The 23,056-nt window shown below is 48.1% G+C and overlaps 1 protein-coding gene across 1 annotated transcript in view; it reads right to left on the bottom strand.

The window, feature by feature from the left end:
- SART3 (spliceosome associated factor 3, U4/U6 recycling protein) overlaps positions 1 to 23,056 on the bottom strand; it is a gene marked incomplete at both ends in the record, with an annotated part of 33,176 nt that overhangs the window by 8,500 nt on the left and 1,620 nt on the right. The window contains 11 exons of the mRNA XM_080717807.1: positions 2,816 to 2,925; positions 3,632 to 3,690; positions 3,786 to 3,863; positions 4,699 to 4,806; positions 5,233 to 5,371; positions 7,061 to 7,216; positions 11,541 to 11,665; positions 12,148 to 12,199; positions 14,469 to 14,653; positions 17,145 to 17,255; positions 17,828 to 17,954. Coding sequence (XP_080573933.1) covers positions 2,816 to 2,925; positions 3,632 to 3,690; positions 3,786 to 3,863; positions 4,699 to 4,806; positions 5,233 to 5,371; positions 7,061 to 7,216; positions 11,541 to 11,665; positions 12,148 to 12,199; positions 14,469 to 14,653; positions 17,145 to 17,255; positions 17,828 to 17,954 — 1,250 coding nt within the window. The remainder of the gene's footprint in view (positions 1 to 2,815; positions 2,926 to 3,631; positions 3,691 to 3,785; positions 3,864 to 4,698; positions 4,807 to 5,232; positions 5,372 to 7,060; positions 7,217 to 11,540; positions 11,666 to 12,147; positions 12,200 to 14,468; positions 14,654 to 17,144; positions 17,256 to 17,827; positions 17,955 to 23,056) is intronic.

Below are 23,056 nucleotides of genomic sequence, written 5' to 3' on the forward strand. Positions count from 1 at the left end.
TCCAGTAAGTCCAGGTCATGTGACAGGACCCATGCGGTCCTGCGGAAGGCAGACTCCTGAGCCCGGGCAGTGGCCAGGCTGCAGGCCTGGGGCGGGGAAAGATGACCACTGATCGTGGCCTGTAAGGAACAGTCTGTGCATCAGCTGCGCAACTGCGTTCTCTTTCTTTGTTTTTCAAGTATACATGTACATGAATAGTGTAACTACACCGGGCATGGTGGCACACACTTGTCATCCCAGCACTCGGGGCACTGAGACAAGGATCGCGGTTCGCAGACAGCCTCAGCTACTAAGCAAGGCCCTACGCAATTCAGTAAGACCCTGTTTCAAAATTAGAAGAAATAAAAAATAGGGTTGGAGGTATCGCTCAGAGGTAGAATGCCCTCGGGTTCCATCCCCAGTACCATAAAAATAAGAAAATATATTGTAAATATATATTAAGATACTCAGAAAAAATTCAGAGTGGTTCCCAAGATATAATCCATGTACCCGTGACCCTTGGCTCCCAGACCCTTTCAGGGAGTCACAAACTGAGAACTGCTTTCCTAGTAACACCAAAGTATCTCTGGAGCTCCGCACGGTGGCTGTGAGCGGGGCGGTGCGCACCTCACTATTCCACCTGACGGGATGGGGGGACACTAAGCGCCCTCCGCCTGCCAAGGCCAGCGGTGTGGGAGAGCCGCTGTCTGCGCTGCAAGCAGAATTCGTCCCTTTATTCAGAAAGTGCCATCTCTACTTGAAGAGCTGAGTGACAAACCACGGCCACGCCGACCTTCACTGGGCAGACACTTCTGAAAAGTAATGAAGCTGGTCTGACACTCCAGGGAAAGCCACTGGTTTTGTTTGTTGCAAGAGATAAAGCCTGAACTGAGAACCGTGGGGACTCTCGATTTTCCACTCCAAGTGTGACGCCTTCCTGCCTGGAAGGCTTTTCTCCCAGATCAGAGAGGAGATGGAGAAGCACGACTTTTAGATCAGAGAATAAAACGTGCCAACACGTGGAAGAGCCACGTGATGACGAGGACTCTGCGCCTGAACAACACCTGTCGTCTTAAAATCACAGCATCCGGCGGAAGGTCCATCAAAACGAGAGTGGCGCAGGGCAGGTTTCAGGGCGCGCTCCCGCCCACCTGGAACCTAGCACGTGGGCTGCAGGGTGGAAGCAGAAAGCCCCGATCGCCTGAACAGCTACGGAAACGCCTCTCTCTCCTGCCCTCCTGTGTGTCCAGACAAATTCTCTCCATACCCTTCAGTGAAAACACATCATGACGGCCTGACGTGGAAAGGGGCGGCAAGATTCAGCTACCTTCTACAAGGCCAGACCGGAGATGCGCCCCAAAACGAGATGGTGCTCGAGCCTCACTAAGTGATTCTGGGATTTGGAAAACAGTCACCTCTCCTAAAAGTGTTATTTATGTGACGTTGTAAGCAGATTTTTAATTTTCTCAGTCTTATTTTCTAAGAGGCTAAATACTGATATAAACCATATAAACAAAGCTCTTTGGGATACTGCCTTTGAGAGTACAAGAGGGAGCCGGGTATGGTGGCGCACGCTTGTCATCCCAGCATTCGGGAGGCTGAGACAGGAGGATCACGGTTCGCGGACAGCTTCAGCTACTTAGTGAGGCCCTCTGCAACTTAGTGAGACCCGGTTTCAAAATAAAAAATAAAAATTAGGGCAGGGGGTAAAACTCAGAGGTAGAATGCCCCTGGGTTCCATCCCCAGTACCGCAAAAAAAAAAAAAGAAAAAAAAAGAAAAAAGAAAAAGAGTCCAAGAGGGTCCAAGAGGGCCCCGGGCTGCAAAGCGCGCAAACCGCCAATTTGGAGAATCAGTCAACAAGCCTGCACCTCTGGAGCGGGGCTTCGAAAGCACCATCACTTTTCTAGCATATGGTTTTCGAAGTGGTTTGTTCATTTTAATTTGAGCACACAGTATTTTTTAAATAGGGGGAAAATAAAATATTCAAAAAACAAAAAGAGCAGTGCAGGGGATTGAACCCAAGGGTGTTCTACCACCGAGCGACACCCCTAAGCTTTTCATTTTTTATTTTGAAATAGGGTTTTTCACTGGGCTGCTGAGGCTGGCCTTGAATCTGTGACTCTCCTGTTCCAGTCCCCCCAAGTGCTGGGATTACAAGGATGAGCTTGCTTCCACCATCAGCAACAGAAATATACCTGACACGCAACTTCAAGATACACTAAATAGAAAAGTGAGTCATTTTCTTTACAATTTTCCCCATGTATAAATATCTTATTAAATTCAAACCATTTTTTTTTTGTGTGTGTGTGGTACTAGGTTCCTGGAAACCCTTCTACCTCTGGGCTACACTCCCAGACACCTATTTTATATTTTTATTTGGAAACAGGGTCTCTTAAGCCAGCGCGGCTGGCTTCAAACCTGCGCAATCTTCCTTTCTCCGCCTCCAAGGCACAGGTATTACAAGCGCGTGCCACCACGCCCGGCAAATTCAAACAGTTTTAAAGATTAATAACATATGTGCTACAATTGTATTTTCAGTTGAAAGAAATATAAGCATCAAAAAGTCTCAAAAAATATACCCCAAACCATTAACAATAGATAAGTCTGGGCTGGTGCTTTCAGGTAATTTGAGTTCTTTGCTTTGCTTTTTGGTATCTTCTACTTTGCTGTACAAGCAAATATAATAAAAAATAAATAGCCCCCAAAAAGTCGAAGGCAACATTCATGTCCAAAAATCAAAACAAAATGTAAAAACAAAGTAAAAGAAACCCATGGCTCTCAGAGTACAGCGTACTGCCTCGTGCTGCGGCCTGCCGGGAGGGCGGGGTACTTACCTTTCCAGGTTGTAGTACTCCAGCCACATGTTGGCGTACTTGGCGTTGCCTTTGGTCATGATGCTGTCCCACAGCTCCCGAGCTTTCTGCATGTTATTGCACAGGCGAGCCTAAAACACAGGGTGAGCTCAGTTAGGGAAGGACCAGAACCTTCTGACACCCGCGCCCAGCGCAGAGCTCCCTGGAACAAACGTGGGCAGGTGGCCCCTGCACCCCAAGCTCCTCCCACACCCACCGCTCTGCCCTCTGCAGGTCGCCCTCAGAAGGGGTCGTGGAGGGCGGGAACCAGCAGTCACTTCCCACGCAGTACAGCCGTTTCTCATCTACTTTCATCAAGCTGCACTCTATTAATCTGAGAGCAACGCAAAGACTGGCCTAGTCCTGATGCCATCTGAAACAAAGCCAGACTCGGACTCCACAGATGATCACGAGCGGATTCCACGTTGCGCTCACGTTTGGAGTCCAGGTCTAAGTAAAAATCTTCAACCACTATCCCCTTCTAGTCATCTGGCCAGCCCATCCTCTTCCACGCCAGCGCGAGCTCTGAGACGGTGCCCAGCCGGTTCCCTAGCACCTGACGGAGCGCTGGCACCACGGACGCAGCCACGAGCGGGGCGCACGAGTCCACAAGTGCTTACCAGCAGGTCGGCACTGTGGCCGGCTTGCAGCACGAAGCTAAGTAAATAACTTACAAAGATCCTTACAAAGCCCAAGCTTCTTCCTGGGGTTCAGACCCAATTTTCACTAACGTTTCATAGGAGACAGTACACAAAGGTCCTTCAAGGATGGAAACTCGGGCTGTCAAAGCTGGCTCACCTCGATCCGGGCCCAGTTCTGCATGATCATGCAGCTCGGATCGCCGCTCTCGCTGAAACCTTGGAGAAGGGGATTGGCGAGATTCAGAAGGCAATTCCGAGGCGCAGGCTCCTCGGCGGAGCAGGGGGCGGGCGGGGGCCGGGGACACACTTACGCTCCTCCACCTCCTGCTGCAGGTACTCCAGCGCGCGAGCGAAGGCGGCCCGCAGCTCCTCCAGCTCCTTGCTGGAGTCTGTTGGGAACAGCGAGAGATTAACCGGCCGCGGGGCTGCACTGTTCTCTAACCCTACGCTGAAACTCCTGGAGCCCCACCGTTCCCACGGCACAATACGGAAGACACAGGACTAAGCTCTCAGTGGCTGCCTCACCCGATGGCAGGGGAGACAGAAGGGGAAGAACACCCAGCATGCGCGAACGGAATGAAGCTGGGGGACGGGGCTAGGGCTGTGGAGGACCGCAGCGGAGGGCCGGCCATCACAGGATGGCTGGAGGCGCTCACCAGAGCAGTGGCTGACACGGTGGGCAGGCGCAAGTCTGAGTTGTGCCTCTGGTTTTTTGTGGGCAACAAATATTAATTCTACTTGGGGGGGGGGGTGGATACAGGACATTGAACACAAGGGCATTCTACCTCTGAGCTACACCTATAACTCCCTTTTTTTTTTTTTCCCCCTTGAAACAGGGTCTCACTAAGTAGCTGAGGCTGGCCTGAACCTGCGATCCTCCTGTCTCAGCCTCCCAAAGGCTGGGATTATAGGCGTGTACCACCACGCCCCACTATAAGCCTATTTTAAAAATAATTTGGGATTTTTCAAAGAGACAGAAGTGGAAAATGAGACAAGGCTACAGAAGCTGGCAGGAGGAACATAAAACTCAAGGGTCAACATCTTCCTTTCTAGGCCGGAGCCTGACTTGCTGACACCATAAATCACCAAAACTTTTGGGAGAAAAAAAATACCAATAGCTGGTCTATATCACCTCCCCAGCCACAGCACACCTGGGGAACTGAGACATTTCAAAGGCGTGGTAAGGAAAGGCTCGGTGCTGAGGAAAAGACATCACTTCGATACCTTGTTTGAAGTCGACCCTTCTCCTCAGGTAATCAAGGTAGGCCTGCCAGATCTCCACATAATCAGTGGCCTGGATGAAGCCAGCGTTCAAAGCTTTCTCAAAGGTCTCTGGAGTTGGAGAAAAGGTCGAGGTTCATTGCCAGTTCAAAAAGAAGCTCATTAAAAACTCTGCCAACTAGAAAGTACTACGTCACTCTAAAAAGCTGTAACATCCGGGTCCAAGAAGGTGAAGGCTCCCACAGCACCGTGGGAACCGTGTCCTAGAAGGAGCTCACTCTACAAGACGCCCTGCAAGGAGTCCCAGCCCAAGTAAGCGCGGAGAAGAGACCACAGCGCCTTAGAGAGGCAGAGTGCGGCTCAGCGAATTACACAGCTGAGAAGCCACAGTCAGGTTATCTTCTGCTTGGAGTCTGTTCTGTCACGATTACTCAGTATCCCACAGAAAACCCTGAGAATACTGACTGGATGACCTCATCACCGTTCTGCTCACGTGGGACAAAACACCTACGAAGCTGGCCATAGGGGCATCCGCACCGGCAATCTCTCGATGATCCACATCGTGCCGCTCCATGGCCAAGAGGTACCGCCTCCACAGGGCGACCGTCCAGGGGCAATTCCTAACGGCGCGGCTGTGCACAGACAAAACCAAGTCCTTCACTTTGAGCTGCCGATCCTAAGGTAAAGAAGTTCGAGGTGAGAAGATAAAGGCTCTTGTTAGGAGGTCAAGACACTGCCGGCTCAAGCAAGTGACAAAAGAAACCTGTGCTAAGACGTCGCGCGCGACCCGGCCCAGCGCTTCCACCCGCAGCCTGCTCAGTGCTGGACACGGGTGCCAGGGCGCTTCCATGCGGGCCGGTGCAGCGACCCTCTGCAGCCCCTTCCCCTGCGTGGGGGCTTTGCTGGTCTTCCCTGTTCACTATTTTATTTTGTTTTTGTTTCTGTTTTTGCAGTACTGGGGATGGAACCCAGGGGCATTCTACCTCCAAGATACACCCTCAACTCTATTTTTTTTTTTTTTTTTTGGGTGGTAGTGGGGTTCCTGGAAGCCCTTCTTCCTCCGGGCTACACTCCCAGACCTATTTTATATTTTTTGAAACAGGGTCTCTTACGCCAGCGCGGCTGGCTTCGAACTTGCGCAATCCTCCTGTCTCCGCCTCCCAAGCGCGGGGATTACAAGTGTGCGCCACCACACTCGGTTTTTTTTTTTTTGTGTGGTACTGGGGTTCCTGGAAACCCTTCTACCTCCAGGTTACACTCCCAGACCTATTTTTATACTTTTTTTTTTCTTTTTTTTTTGGAAACAGGGTCCCTTAAGCCAGCACAGCTGGCTTCGAACCTGCGCGTTCCTCCGGTCTCAGCCTCCCAAGCGCGGGGATTACAAGCATGGCCACCACGCCCAGCTCCGATTTTTTTTTTAACTGTTTTTGAAACAGGTTCTCACTGAGTTGCAAAGGGCCTCGCTAAGTAGCTGAGGCTGCCCGCAAACCACAATCCTCTTGTCTCGGCCTCCCAAATGCTGGGATTACAAGCGTGCGCCAACACGCCCAGCCCGTTTACTGTTAGATGCAGAGTTCTAACTTCCACATCTCCTGAGTCGAATTCTTTCATTCTCCAAGAACTAAAGTAAGGTCCTGGCCCAACTCATGGCAGCTCCCATCTCAAATAGGAGAGGACGGGGAGAGGGCCTTCAGAGACATCGACCCATCCTAACGTATGAACCTTATCTGGATCCTTTTATACACGAGAGGATGTACACGAACTGAAATATTTACCAATAAAACATCACTTCTAGATTTGCTCCGGGAAGCCGGTAAGGAAATGTACAGATGAAACCAGAATAGAGCCATAACTGTTCATTGCTGTTGAAGGTTGGATGGTGGGTATCTGAAGCTTTAGTTCACTAATCTACTTTTATTTTTTTAGTGGTACTGGGGATTGAGCCCAGGGACATTCTACCTCCAAGCTATACCCCCAGCTCTATTTTATTTTCGAAACAAGGTCTCACTAGGTTGAAAGTCTTCCTACTTGCTGAGGCTGTCCTCGAACCCGTGATCCTCCTGTCTCAGCCTCCCAAGTATGCCAGGCTATGTTTACATTTTTTCATAATAAAGAGTTAAGGGGAAAAAAATCTGTTATTAAATCCTCAAATAGTCAGGTGTGTGCAAGCAAATTTTTAGACAGCTAGATGAGTTTAAAATAACTTCCACATGAAGAGAAATTCCTAAGCAAGTTAGCAAAAAGGAGAAAAGGAGGATAGAAGAGAAAGAGCAGAGAGAGCATGCAAAGGACCCCTCGTACTCTCACTGATTTCCCTCACACAGAATCTAGACTGGGAAAAGCAAAACCAGAACAGTCATCTTACTAGGTACTGACTGTAACGGATCCATAAGTCTGGGACGAGGCAGTTTTCCACCAGGGCGCGCTCGAAGATCAGCTGAATGCGCGCAGGATCGCCCAGCTTCATCTCGAAGTCGATGTACGCTTGATATTCTGCCAGCCTCGGGGCCTCTGCCTGCAACTGCAACACAGGAGCATTTCACTGACATTAAATGTCGTTGCTGTGTGTCAGGAAACACAAAGCAACTCCAAATAAAATAACTTTGCGAGGGTGGCTACAGCAAAACCCCCAATCCTCCCTCTCAGAACTACTCCAAGACAAGAGTCTACAGCTTGTCGAGTAAGTACTACATGAATCGCTGGGTGTGCTCCAAAGAGCTCTCTTCTGAAGACAGCTACGAAGCAGCCAAAGCCGTCTTCTAGTCCCATTTCTAGACCACAGGGAATTTAATGGCCACCAGTCAGGAACACAATGAAAAAGCAAGCTCCAGCCAAGGACCACTGCTAAGCAGCCTTCCAAGTGCTTCCAAACAGCACTCACCGTGTGGAGAGAGGGCACCCAGCCGCAGGAATCCAGGGCATAGTGCAGGCCAGCTGGCGGGTCCAAACACCAGCGCCCAGGAGGGCACAGCATGGGCAAGAGATGGAGGGGCGATGGGCGCGCTCACCTGCCCACGCTCGGCCACAGCTCCCTCGAGGCAGGAGCCTCCTGCTTGTTTCCCTCCAGCCACACTCTGCTGACGGCCTCGGCAAAACCGAGCGGCCGGGGCCGTCAATGACGAGGCTTTGTGGAACCCAATACCGCGACATTCACACACGACAGGGACGGGGCACAGATGCTGTGCCCACAGAGCGTGAGGCCAGAGCCTTGGCGCCAGCAATGACGGGCAACTGGTCACTCACACACACCGCGCCTCTGAAATCAAGGAAAACAGCAAGGGAACAGGAAAACCCAAGGCTCAAGCCTAAGTGAGGACGGGATACTAGAAAAGGCTCAGCGTCCCCGCACAACCCATCCTCGTAGCAGTCACGGGAGGCAGGTCTCCTGATGCCCGCGTCTCGGTCAGGGAAGCTGAGGGGTGAGGGCTGGTTAAATACCAGCTGGAGTCCGAGTTAGCAGGTGGCAGGGCCAGGGTTCAGTCTCAAGTCTGCCAAGAAAGACATTAAGCCAGAGTCAAGAAGCCTATCAGACCTCAAAGAGGGTAAAAAAGATACTCAGCCCTTGACGGACAGTGACGAGCGACATCAACCCAACATGAGACCTTAAAGTCAGCCCGCAGAAGACCAGTGAGACCTTCACTGAGGCAAGGAGGAGACACAGCTCACTTCTCAGCAGTAACAGACGCCAAGACACGGCGAGCCGTGTTCAACTCGGACGCAGCCGCAGTGTGGACTTCTACAACCAGAGACAACCACCCCACGAAAGCAAAGACGCAGCCTTTCAGACCAACAAAACCAAAGGGCACCTATTACCAACCCCAGTGCAGGGGATGCTACCATCTCTCTTTCAAGCCAAAGAAAAGTGAGTTGCAATGAATGAAGGAAGGTGGATACAAGCGGGAAGGAAGGGCCAAGAAAGCAGAAACGATGTAACTTTAAACAACCTGGGAGGGTCCAATGCAGTGTTAGGATGCCCGCGGGTCCAACTAAAAGCCAAGACACAAACCAGGCGTGGTGGCGCACGCTTGGAATCCCAGCATTCAGGAGGCTGAGACCAGAGGATCGCGGTTCGCAGACAGCCTCAGCTACTTAGTGAGACCCTGTTTAAAAACATAAAGAAGCTGGGCATGGTGGCGCACGCTTGTAGTCCCCGTGCTTGGGAGGCGGAGACAGGAGGATCACGCTGGTTCGAAGCCAGGCTTAAGTGACCCTGTTTCCAAATAAAAATATAAAAATAGGTCTGGGAGTGTAGCCCGGAAGTAGAAGGGCTTCCAGGAACCCCAGTTCCACAAAAAAAAAAAAAAAAAAGAATAAAACATGTTTCAAAAAATTAAGAATAAAAATGTGGCAAGGGCTGTAGTTCGGAGGTTGAATGCCCCTGGGTTCCATCCCCAGACCCGGGGGAAAAAAAAAATACATTTAAGAAAACAAGAGTGAGACCCTGCTTTGAAATAATAAAATTAAAAAAAAAAAAAAGAAATAGTGATGTTGCTCAGAGATAAAATATCCCTAGGTTCAGTCCTCAGTGCCACAAAAAAACCCCAAAGCACAAGTCTGCAGTGTAATAAGCAAAGTTAGAAGTGTTTTAAGAGTAAGTAAAGAAAAAAAAATCTCAAATAATACTGTCGACACAGAATAACAAAAAAGAACCTATAAATCAATAATAAAAACTCAGCCAGGTACGGTGACATACAGCTGTAATCCCAGTACTTAGGAGACTGAGACAGGAGGATTGCAGGTTCAAGGAAAGCCTCAGCAATTCAATAAGATTCTCAGCAACATAGTAAGACCCTATTTCAAAAACAAAAAATAAAAATGGGTTGGGGATGTAGAACGTCCCTGGGTTTAACCCCTAGTACTCCAAAAAAAGAATCTAGTAAGTTAGATTTTTTTAAAAAAAACTAAAATACCAATGACATTTAGTATACCAGAAACAACTAGAAAATAAAAATATTTTTTAAAATACCACTTACAGCTGAGCATGGTAGTGCACACTTGTAATCCCAGCACTTGGGAAGCTAAGGCAGGAGGATCGCACAGGTTCGAAGCCAGCCTCAGCTACTCAGTGAGGCTCTCAGCAACTTAGAGACCCTGTTTCCAAATAAAAATATAAAATAGGTCTGGGAGTATAGCCCGGAGGTAGAAACTCCCTGGGTTCCACTCCCAGGACCACCAAAAACAAACAAACAAACAAAAACACAAGTGCATTAAAAACCACCTAAAAATATATTTTAAAAAAATTTTAAGACCCTGGATAAATTTGTATAATATTTAGAAAGTTTTGCAGAAGAACAAGACCTAAAGGGCAGAGACCTATTAAATGTCCACAGTAAATTCTTCCTCAAAATGACCTGCAGATTCAATGCAGTTCCCATCAAAACTTCCACAAATTTAAAAAGCAGTTTCTAAGTTCAATGGAAACATCACTGGTTAGAGAAAGCCAGACCTCTAGAAGAGGAAGAAGGCGGACAGGATTCATCCAACCCAAGATTAAAACCTCAGACGACAGCGGCTGCCGGGACAGAGTAAGACAGCGAGACGCACGAGCAGGGCCGGCGGAGGCCGGAGGACCAGCACAAGGCGGACGGCGACCTGGAGAGCTGTGGCCTCCACACCGCGGGGCGTCATCGGAGTCAGGGTTCCCCACAGGGGAAACTGAAACTGGCCCCTGCCCCAGGCCACGGACAAAACCAATTCCAGGCAGGTAAGAACCTACGCGCGAAATAAAGACAATAGAGCTGCAAGAAAACAGACGCAAGTTTACTAAAGACCGGAGTGTGGAAGCGTTCCAAGTAAGCCCAACTAAGCACAGACTCCTAGGGAAGGAGCGATAAATCTACTCACAGTAAAACTAAGCAGCGTTTGTCAAAGACACCACTGAAATGGAAAGTAAACAGACAAGCCTCAAACAGGGGGCAAATGTTTGCAATCCACACCACCAAAAGCAAGGATTAAGGCCACAGTCTTCCCAAAAATCAATCAGAAAAAAAGATAAATTTAAAGAGGAGGGGCAAAGACTTTAAGGCGCTTCACGATAAAAGAAAACCCCAATGGCCAACAACGTGAAAAGATAGTCAACTTCATCTGTCATGGGAGAACTGCAAATTCAAAGCACAGTGTCAACCTCACTAGAGTCTGGCCAGGTTTCGGTCAGTATACAGGGTCAGCACAGGGAACGCGAGCTCTCGGATCTGGCCGTCAGGGATGCAAACTGACCGCCTGCTGAACATTTGGGAGTCACCCTACGATCCAGCAACCTCCCTCTGAGAATGAGCTCTCTGTGTCACCTGTACCAGGAGACACAAGAATGCTCAGGACAACGCTGTCCCCCGCTGCAGAAACTGGAAACGACCCAGTCTCCACAGGGATAAGGGATGTGGCCTGCATGGCTTAGAACAGTGAAGACAAACTTGGCTTATTAACTTGAGTAAGACCCGAGAGCGTGCTGAATGAAAGAAGATATACGCAGCATGAGTCTACTACGCACAAGTCTTTAAACAAGCAAAATTAAACAACATACTAATTAAGGAGATCTTTGTAGGTTGTAAAACTACAAAGAAAAGCCAGGGAATGATTATCAAAGGTCAGGAAATGGTTACCTCTCGGGAGAGGGAGGAGGCGGCGATCGGAGAGGGGCACATAGGGGACTTCTCGGGTACAGGCAATGCTCTGTTTCTTAACCTGGGTGGTGGGTTCACTTTATTATCTGGATGGAAACTGTGTGTAGACATTTATACACTCTATATAACTTCACAATAAAACAAACTTTACAGATATTGTTCTACTTGCAACTAGTGACGAGGGAAACGTCTGCAGAGGAACCTACTGTGCGGGCGCCCACTCACCAGCGCCTCCTCGTAGGGCTTGTATCTCTCCAGCTGCTGAAGGGCTTTGTTATAGCTCTGAATCACCGACTCCGGTATCGGGTCTTCAGACCATTCTTCATACTCTGCAAACGTGGCTTCCATATCTATCAAAAGAGGGATTCGGCCCAGTGGGTCTTGCCATTGGGTTTTATCAACCCAGATAAAGACCAAGCCAGACTCTCGTGCCACCGCCCCCAGCCGTGGCCACTGCAGCTCCCCCTGCTCAACTGGGGTTGGAGAAAATGCTCACAACCAAACTCATTCAGTAGGTTCTGCGGGAAACACAGGGCTCCATCTCCCTATTTCTTCCAGAGACCTCATCTCCACCTTCCCAATCCTATGTAAAAGCAGGAAGGAGATCTCAGCTGGGGCTCTGAGAGTCTGGCTTCTCATCCTGACTCTGACCCCGGCGACCATCTTGGGCAGACTCGATTCACGGTGGGTATTTTTACTAAGCACCTCAGCGGAGAATGAGAAGACCAGCCCTACCTGCCTCACGGGACGCTGGGACGGGGCTAGTCACAGCACGTCCTCAGCCGCGTCTAACCCGCGCAGGGCTGGCTGCTGAGGAGCCAGCTTCTCTTACCATAGAGCGGGATCGCCAACTGCCGCCGGAAGAGACTGTGGACTTTCTCAAGCTGTGAATCAAAGGTTTGTTCCCGGTCAAAAGGGGAAAGGAAGCCAGCTATGGGCTAAAGACAAATCAGTGGTAAATGATAAACCTGGGTTCTTTCCACGTCAAAGAACATCTCAACAAATTTTCAGTTCCAACTAAAAGAAGTTTCCACGAGGAAACAGAGGTATCATGCCAGATGCCAGAAGGGGTACAAAAACCAACATTCCCTTTGCCTCTGAGTGTTTATGACAGGGAAACCAAGAATACAAGACAGGTACCCACGGGACCGCAGCGCACAGGACCCAAGTATGGTTCAGGCGCTGAGGGTGAAGCCTCGCGGGGCTTGCTCACCGTGCACTTTTAAGGGTGAGCTGTCATTATCAGGAGGGAGGGAGGAAAAACTCCCGGAGGAGCGGGCGCCTGGGAAGCGTGTGCAGGCCAACGACTTCTAGCTCAGTACGAGCCCAGGGGCCAGAAGTGCAAAGACGTCCAGGAGACAAGAGAGGAGTCCACCCGAGGAGGGCATCTGACAGCAGGGTGGTGCACCCCATGCCTCATTCAGCCCGCGCTGAAGCCTCCGCTGTAGACTTTTCAGCAGGTAAGGATCCAGAAGCCCCTGGGGCTACTTTAACCAGACAGGTTGAGCTGGGACCAGAAGTACTTTGAATTTCAGGTTTTTTCATATAAAAGTTAATTAAATAAAACTTTTTTTTTTTTTTTTTTTTGCAGTACTAGAGGTGGAACCCAAGGGCCTTCTATCTAGAGGATGTACCCCCAGATATACTTTGTTTTTTGTTTGGAAACAGGGCCTCACTAAGTTGCAGAGAGCCCCACTAAGTTGCTGAGCCTGGCTTTGAACCTGCAATCCTCCTGTCTCAGCCTCTCAAATACTGGGATTACAAGCGCGCACCACCACGCCCAGTTTAAAATATTTTATAAAATATTTTTATTGCAACTGCATTTTGCTGGTGACCCACTTTCTTATGAGGTCAGGTGCGGAATTTTCTACTTGCAACATCATGTCAGAACTCAAAATGTTTAATTTTAGAGTATTTTCATAGTTCCAAGTAGGGATACTCAACATTAAGTGATCTACCCACTAGAGGGCCCCACTACAGATCAACACTAACTGTACACATACACCAGGTAGGCGGGACACAGTTACAAAATTCTTTTACTTATAAAAATGCTATTATAGCCTGGCATGGTGGCACACACTTGTAACCCCCGCGCTTGGGAGGCGGAGACAGGAGGATCACACGGGTTCGAAGCCAGCCTCAGCTACTTAGTGAGGCTTTCAGCAACTCAGTGAAACCCTGTTTCCAAATAAAATATAAAAACAGGTCTGGGAGTATAGCCCGGAGGTAGAAAGCCTCTGGGTTCCACACCCAGTACCACCAAAAAAAATAAATAAATAAAAATAAAAATAAAAATGCTATTATGAGGGGTCAAATCTCTCCTCAGTTACAATTCAACATGTATTTTTCCTTTTTCTTTTTTCAAAGTGGCATGACAGCTGGGCATGGTGGTACACACTTCAAAGTTGTTTCCAAATAAGAAATAAAATCAGGCTGAGGGTACATCCTGGAGGTAGACTGCCTCTGGGTTAAAGTGGCATGGCTTTCTTGTATGTTCACCTAGAATCAGGTAAGGAAAGCAGTAGTACAAGCGTGCCAGCACATGCCGTGATCCCAGTGCTGGGAAAGCTAAAACGAAATAATCGCGGATTTAAAAATAAAACAGGGCTAGAAGGTAGATCAGAGGTAGAAGGCACCTTAGTTTAATCCCCAGTACCGAACAAACAAAAGCAAACGCTTTTGTTTTGAAATACTAGAAAAAGAGTGGCCACCTGCTTTTAAGCCCAAGAAATCATTCTTGCTCTTCCATACACTTGTTTTTTTTGTTTTGTTTTGTTTTGTTTGCAGGTCTGGGGATGGAACCCAGGGGCATTCTACCTCCGAGCTACATCTCCTGCCCTATTTTTTATACTTTATTTTGAAACTGGGTCTCACTGAGTTGCAGAGGGATTAAGCAGCTGAGGCTGGCCACAAATGGCGATCCTCCTGTCTCAGCCTCCCAAATGCTAGGATTACAAGCGTGCGCCGCCACGCCCGGCTCTAAAGATGTTTTATTCATTTTACTGCCCATTCGCTTAACAGGCTGGCAAAGACTCTTTTGCTGACTGTGTTAAACTCTCAGACTCGTCCTGGAGGTTGATTCAGAACAGCACCTCCAGATGCAGGGCAGCCAGATCTCCGAAGCAGCACGCACAGCCGCGGCCGCGCACTCACCCGAGCAGCCTCCACGATGGCGCTCTCAAACTCGCGGTAGGCTTCCCAGATGGCCAGCCCTTTGGTCACGTGCAAACCGACAGAGGACAGCGCCCTCTCAAACACAGAGCGAACTTTCTCAAGGCCGCCTTGCTGGCCAATGCCGCCCATTGAGTACTGGCCGTACTCCAGCCAAATCTTAGGACCTAAAAGTGAAACGCAGCGGCCGATTAGTTTAAGACGTAAAATGCCCAAAACACTAAGTCTGGCACGTAACAAAAGAAATGTGCCCATCAAAAAAGGACTCATCCACGGAACGAAGCAAGAGTGTCCTCAACTTACCTACCCTAACACTGCAGCTTGAAAAGTCACCTTAGAATGTCTTCCTAAGAATAGTCATTGAAAATTTACTTAGTAAACAGGATGAGTCAAGTGGAAATGTGTAAGCGATTGTTCTTACAAAGCTCACGTATTAAAACTGTGAGAACCTGGAAATGGATTTCAGTGAAAATAGTCATGAATCCTAGTCAATCTCCAGAAAAACTGCAAAGCCTAAAAATTTTTCAACTTTTGAATCCTGATTCATTCTTAAGTCTTTTGGTCAAAGTAAAAGAATAAAATTAAAAGGTCTAATCTTATTACTAAAAATCTGTACTTTAAGCCTCTTTTTTTTTTTTTTTTTTTTGCGGGTCTGGAGATGAAACCCAGGGGCATTCTAACTATGAGCTACACCACACCACCCTGCCCTATTTTTTATTCTTTTTTATTTTTTCAAACAGGGTCTCACTAAGTTGCAGAGGGCCTCACTAAGTAGCTGAGGCTGTCCGCGAACTGCGATCAATCCTCAGGTCTCAGCCTCTCAAATGCTGGGATTACAAGTGTGCCCAACATGCCCGGCTTTAGCCTCTAGTTTTAATGATGTCTAAACAAATGACCTGATTGTCATCTTTCTTTCACTTTCTTTTTAACCTTCTTACATACTCACTCCCGTGCCTTTAAGACTAGACTGCTAGCCAAGCATGGTGGCACACGTTTGTAATCTCAGTTAAGTGGGAGGCTTACACAGGAGGATTACAGGTTCAAGACCAGCCTCAGCCACTTAGGCCCTAGGCAACTCAGTGAAACCCTGTTTCAAAATAAAAAAATAGCCAGGCACTAGTTTGGTGGCACACACTAGTAATCCCAGCATTTGGGAGATTGAGGCAGAAGGATCGTGGATTGCGGCCAGCCTCAACTACTTAGTGAAACCCCGTTTCAAAATAAAGAATAAAAAATAGGGCAGGGGGTGTAGCTCGAAGGTAGAATGCCCTGGGTTTCATTCCCAGTACCGCAATAAATAAATAAATAAATAGCCAGGCGTGGTGTCACAAACTTGTAATCCCAGTGCTTGGGAGGCAGAGACAGGAGGATCACACAGGTTCGAAGGTAGCCTCAGCTACTCTTAGTGAGGCTCTCAGCAACTTAGTGAGACCCTGTTTTCAAATAAAATATAAAATAGGTCTGGGAGTATAGCCCAGAGGTAGAAAGCCCCTGGGTTCCACCCCCAGTACCACAAAAAAAAAAAGAAAGAAAAAGAAAGAAAAGAAAGGAAAAAGGTCCTTTAATTAAAAGGGGAAATATTTATAAATGCTTTTTAAATACATTCTGTCCATAGCACTGTCTGATATGGTCCTCAAGGCATGCAGAAGTACTAAAGACAGCCACAGGACAACAGAGGAGGCTAAGGAACCTCCAGGCAGCTCAGGCCTCTACACCTCACTTACTCTGGTGAAATGCAGGCGAGGGCAAACTCCACAGGGGCAGGGGCAGCGCGACCGCTGCGATCCTAGTATTTAGGAGGCTGAGACAGGAAGATCTCAGATTCAAGGCCAGGCTCAGCAACTTAGCAAGACCCTGTTTAAAAATAAAAAATAAAGCCGGGCGTGGTGGCGCACGCTTGTAATCCCCGCGCTTGGGAGGCGGAGACAGGAGGATCGCGCCGGTTTGGAGCCAGCCGTGCTGGCTTGAGACCTTGTTTCCAAATAAAAATATAAAAATAGGTCTGGGAGTGTAGCCCGGAGGTAGAAGGGCTTCCAGGAACCCCAGTACCACCAAAAAAATAAAAAAAATAAAAAATAAAATAGGGCTGGGGATGTAGCTCAGAGGGGTAGAAAGCCCCAGGTTCAGCCTTCAGTACCAAAACAAGATCTCTACAGGGATGGGCCAATTCTCTGGACTACAGAGGGGCCACACGTCCACACTGGTACAATGAGGCAGGACCACACTGCACCAGAGCCAAGTCCCTGCTTTTGACTCTGTACTAAAGCTGTGAGATACCGAGAGAAACGAAGTGTGGGACGTACAGAGGACGTCTCTGCACTGTTCTGTAACTTCCGTGGGATCTATAATCATTCCGAAACATTTTTAATGTTTTAGTATTCTTTAAAAAGGCATTTTGTCCAAAACCCTTGGACACCAGTTATCCCTGCCGGCCAACTGCTAAGTGTGAGTAACTGACTCCCCTTTACTACAAATATTTCTTTCACTCTTATTTTAAAATCAAATAGCCTCAACAAAGACAAAGACAAAGAAAAGCAAACTTAGATCTTTCTGGTTGACAGATTAACGCTCTTTATGGGCAGCAGCAGCTCAGGACACGAGCCAGGACGGCAGAGGCCGATGGAGACGCTCCAGCCCTGGACAACCCGAGACACTCACAGATGTAGTCCTGCACGGCCTTCTCAAAGAGTTCGTAAGCACGCTCCCGGTCCAGGGCGTCCGCGGCCGTGTCCGCGGCCGTGTCGTCGCGAAGCCACTCCATCCAGAGCTCTGTGAGACAGGAGCACCGCGTGACCACCTCCCTCATAGCAGCAAGACTTGGGATCCCACGACCGGACCACACACACGATGATAAAAGTAATGACATCCACCCAAGGATGCCGGGCCTGTGCTAAGTGTGCTCCTCCCACCCGACCCTACCATTCCGTCCTATCGGGAACCACAGGACAGAAACCAACCGCTGCAACCCGCATTCTACTGCAAGGAACCCAAGTCTGAAGACTGCTTACGTGACTTGCTCAAGATCTCACAGTAAGAGGTCTAGAGAGAAATGAATCTGGACAGAGCAATTTCGGCGCCTGGACTCAGCAGGTATGCCGGGCAGGAGGGACACGGGGACGACGGAGCCGGAGCCAGGGCCAGGGTTTTCTGACGATGCCCTAAGACCCCTTGTGGACATTCAAAAAGCGTTAACTCTAACGCTGCTCAATGTAATTATGTCTCTAACAAGCAGATGTGCAGAAATAACCTAAATGTCCCAATTTCAGCACTGGAACAAAAAAAAAAAGATGCATCCCGCCTCAGTCCTCTGCGTTCCCAACGGCAGTCCCACCAGACAGCACCTTCGGTCAAGGGGAAGAGCTCGCTCATCTTCTGGCGGGCCGCCCTCACTTTGCTAAGCTCTCCTTCCAGCCGCAGCAGCCTGATCAGCTCCACGTGGCAGTTGTAGTCATAGACGTTGATGGACAGCTGAAAGAAAGGGGCGCGAGGAGGGCGTGAAGAGGCTCCCCTCAAAACGCCTCGCCTTGCAAGGTCACTGCTGGTGACCGTGCGCGGACTGGCCACAAGCAAAATAAATACGCTACCGGTGAGAGCCACAGAAAGAGACCCTCAGGAAGAGGCGCTCCGCATTACACGAAGCCCCGCGATGCTCACGGTTCCTGTAAAAGACACTCGGTCTCTGCAATGAAGGAGCCACTGAGACCACCAGAGCTGTGTTCCTTAGTGTTTCCTTTTTTTTTTTTTTTTTTTTTTTGGTGGTACTGGGGTTCCTGGAAGCCCTTCTACCTCCTGGCTACACTCCCAGACCTATTTTATATTTTTGAAACAGGGTCTCTTACGCCAGCGCAGCTGGTTTCAAAACCTGCGCGATCCTCCTGTCTCCGCCTCCCAAGCGCGGGGATTACAAGCGTGCGCCACCACGCCCGGCAGTTCTTAGTGTTTCTGAGCCTCTCTTTCCTCATCTCTAAGTGGGGTACCACTGGTTTCTAGCTCAGAGGCTCTTGTGAAAAAAAAAATTTTTTTTTTTTTTGGTGGTAATGGGGTTCCTGGAAACCCTTCTACCTCCAGGCTACACTCCCAGACCTATTTTATATTTTTATTTGGAAACAGGGTCTCAAGCCAGCAAGGACCAGCACAATCCTCCTGTCTCCGCCTCCCAAGTGTGGGGATTACAAGCATACGCCACCACGCCCGGCTCTTGTAAAAATTTTAAAAGACGCTTCAGCACGGGACAGCTGCACAGTGGATTATTTCATTTTGCTAAAAAAAGAAAATGGAAAGCCCTATTAAAGCGATCAAAATGGTAATGGGTTGGTGTAGGGAATCCAAAGTAGCTACCGCCTTCCTCTACTGCCAGCTAACCCCTAGAGACAAAGTTGTTCCGGTCACCAGCAGAGCGCACTGTGCCAGCCAGAGGTCCGCACTGTTTCTGATGTCACACGTTAACAGTTTTTGGGAAAAGCCAGGAACATTCTGGTTGGCCACAGTCCACCTGTGCCTAAGTTAACATATAACCCTTCCCCTGCATTGGGGTGCAGGCCCTCCTGCCATACCGCAGCCTGAGACGTTCTTCTGACCCTTAATCCCCCCCCCCAATTGCATTTCATGCAATCCTGTACCTGTCTACCTGTTTCTTCAATTTCATGGTCCCTTCTACTTTTAGCAGCCAGCTCTTACATCCCAGGGCCAGGTTTTCCTTCGGCAGCTGGTAACTGATGAAGCTGACGATAGGCACATAACGGCTTACAGTGTCATTAAGTAGACCTGCCCTCAAAGAAGAGCCAAGGAATTTCCTCAAACAGAAAGGAAATGATAAAAAAAAAGGAACCTGAGCCGGGCATGGTGGCCACACTGGTAATCCCAACAGCTGGGAGGCTGAGAAAGGAGGATCACAGTTCCCAGACAGCCTCAGCTACTATGTAGTGAGGCCCTTTACAACTCAGTGAGACTCTAGTTCCAAAAAAAGAATAAGCCAGGGGTGGTGGCCACGCTTGTAATCCCTGCACTTGGGAGGCTGAGACAGGAGGACCATGCAGGTTCGAAGCCAGCCTCAGCTACTTAGTGAGGCTTTTTCAACAACTTAGTGAGACCCTGTTTCCAAATAAAAATATAAAATAGGTCTGGGAGTGGAGCCCGAAGGTAGAAGGCCCCTAGGTTTCACCCCAAGTACTACACAAAAAAAAAAAGAAAGAAAGAAAGAAAGAAAGAAAGAAAGAAAGAAAGAAAGAAAGAAAAATAGGGCTGTGGGTGTCACTCAGAGGTAGAAAGCCCCTGGGTTCCATCCCCAGTACCAAAAAAAAAAAAAAAAAAAAAAAAGAAAAAGAAAAAAAGGCTGGAATACAAGATAAACACACACATATACACCAAAAAAAAAATAATAAGAATAAGAATAATGAACATTTACAAACCAATATTAAAAATACTGCGCCAGCCAGGCATGGTGGTGCACGCTTGTAATCCCCGAGCTTGGGAGGCAGAGACAGGAGGATCGCGCAGGTTCAAAGCCAGCCACGCTGGCTTAAGAGACCCTGTTTCCAAATAAAAAGTATAAAATAGGTCTGGGAGTGTAGCCCAGAGGTAGAAGGGTTTCCAGGAACCCCAGTACCACCAAAAAATAAAATAAAATAAAGATAAAAATACTGCACCATTTATAGTCACTCCAAAAAATTAAACATCAAGTATAAACTTAACACATGTACAGAATCTACATGCTAAAAGTATAAACTGTTGATGAAAAAAATCAATGACCAAAAAAAACAGAGAAATATTTGATTCATAGACTAAAGACTCAAAGGAGGCCATCAGTGAACTCCCGCAAACTAACTTGGAGATTTAATGAGACTCTTGTCAGAATTCCAACAAGGTTTTCTTATACACATAGACAAGTTTATTCTAAATATATGGAAGGGCACAGGTCTCAGAGTAGCTACTGTTTTGGGGCAAAAAAGGAGTCATTCTACTGAATACTAAGTTCTGCTACTTAGTTCTGCCATGCGGTTGCAATGTTCCAGGCAGCTGAGAATGGCAAATAACACTGAAATCCTGGAAACAGAACCTTGAAACAAACCCACAAAAATATTTCCAAATAAATCTTGGCAAAGATGCAAAAACAGTTCAATGGAGAAAAAGTGTCTTTTTGGGGGGGGGGGGCTGGAACCTCCAAGCTACACCCCCAGCCCTATTTTTTATTCTTCACTTTGAAACAGGGTCTCACTGAGTTGCCTCGCTAAGTAGCTGAAGCTGTCCTCAAACCGCAATCCTCCTGTCTCAGCCTCCCGAATCACAAGCGTGCGCCACCACACCTGGCTAAAATGACCTTTGAAACAAATGATGCTGGAGCAACCAGACTATTTATAGGCAAAAAAAAAAAACAAATCTTAGCCTAAATCTCACACCTATAAAAAAATTAACTCAACTGGACCAGACTTAAATGCAAAACACAAACTGTATGAGCCGGGTGTGGTGGCGCACGCTTGTTATCCCAGCATTCGGGAGGCTGAGACAGGAGGATTGCAACAGGAGGATGGCGGTTCGCGGACAGCCTCAGCTATTTAGTGAGGCCGTCTGCAACTTAGTGAGACCCTGTTTCAAAAAAAAAAAAAAGAATAAAAAATAGGGCAGGGGGTGTAGCTCAGAGATAGAATGCCCCTGGGTTCCATCCCCAGACCCGCAAATAAATAAATAAACAAACAAACAAACACATCGCCGGGCGTGGTGGCGCACACTTGTAATCCCCACACTTGGGAGGCAGAGACAGGAGGATTGCACAGGTTCGAAGCCAGCTGTGCTGGCTTAAGAGACCCTGTTTCCAAAAATAAAAAAATAGGTCTGGGAGTGTAGCCCGGAAGTAGAAGGGCTTCCAGGAACCCCAGTACCACCAAAAAAAAAAAAAAACCCACAAACTGTATAATGTTTAAAAAGCACGCACAGTGAGGCAGAGTTCCTATACTAATACCAAAAGCATAACTCATAAAAGAAAAAACTGATCATCTGGACCTCTTCAAAATTAAAACATTTCCTCTATAAAAGGCCTGATAAGCTACAAAGTGGGGGGAAAAAAAAAAAACAGTGCACACCAGCTAAGGACTAATATCTAAAAGATATCACTCCAAACTCAACAGTTAGGCACACACGAATGAGGCGCAACACCACTAGCCATCAAGAAGATGCAAATTGAAACTCTAAGATCATTACAGACTTATGCTGAGAATGGCTCAAATAAGAAACAGAGATAACACCAAATGCTGGCAAAGATGTCCCCAACTCTGTATCGCTCATAGCTCATACGCGGCTTGTAGAAGGTAATGTGGGGACGAACTAATCGGCTTCTCATAGAACTCAACATACGCCCAGGATCAGCCAACAAACGCACTCGTGGTCCTTCCTCAGAGAATGAAGAGGATGTTCCCACGACAGCCCTACACGAGTGTCCACAGCAGCTTGATTCCTGACGGCCTGAACTGGACAGAACCCACAGCTTTCAAAGGTGAACGCACCCACAGCATGGAATACTACTCAGACATAAAAGGGAGCCCAACACGCCACTCGGGCGAATAACGAGTAAAGACAGGAATCCCAAAAGGCTTCACACGGGTATGATCCTGTCACATATCATTCTTGAATGGCAAGATGATTTTGCATCGGAAAAGCAGTTACTGTCATCTTTCACGCTAGCAGATTTGAGGGGGAAAACTACAGTGACCTCAAGGCAGAGAAAGCATTTGATAAAAATACCCAATCGTGATTGAAATTTCAAACATTAGCAAAGCAGAAACAGAAAAGCACCTGTTTATTTTTTATTTATTTATTTATTTATTTATTTGGTGGTACTGGGGTTCCTGGAAGCCCTTGAACCTCCGGGCTACACTCCCAGACCTATTTATATTTTTATTTGGAAACAGGGTCTCCTAAGCCAGCGCACGCAGCTGGCTTCGAACCTGCGCGATCCTCCTGTCTCTGCCTCCCAAGCGCGGGGATTACAAACGTGCGCCACCACGCCCGGCAAAAGCACCTGTTTAACCTGGTGAGAGCGAGCATGGTGGCGCACACCTGTAATCCCAGTCCTTGGGAGGCTGAGACAGGAGGATCACGGTTCGCGGACAGCCTCAGCTACTTAGTGAGGCCTTCCACAACTTAGTGAGACCCTGTTTTAAAATAAAAAATAAATAATAAAAAAGGGGCTGGGGGAGGCGTTCAGAGGTAGAATGCCCCTGGGTTCCATCCCCTGTACTGCAAAACACGGAGGCCCACTGTAAGGGGGTACATGCCTAATAATCCTGGGCTGGTACTCGCTGAATGAATACGACTATGTGAACTTAGGCATATTTACAGTCAGTACGTGGTAACCGCCTGCTGCCCCACTGTCCTGTGTCACGACAACCGGGGCAAAGTATACCAATGGACGATACATAAACATACCAGTGTCACGGGAACACCATAAGGAAACCGACACTCGGCAAGGTTAAGTGAGAAACCAGCTTAGTCGCAACTTCTCGCGAGTGACTGCACATTCGGCTTGGCGTCTGGTCCAGGTAACTTTTAGCCCACTATGCGTGACTTTAAGGCAATCA

Source organism: Muscardinus avellanarius (genome assembly GCF_963383645.1).
Source record: "Muscardinus avellanarius genome assembly, chromosome: 21".
In the NCBI taxonomy this organism is placed as follows: domain Eukaryota; kingdom Metazoa; phylum Chordata; class Mammalia; order Rodentia; family Gliridae; genus Muscardinus; species Muscardinus avellanarius.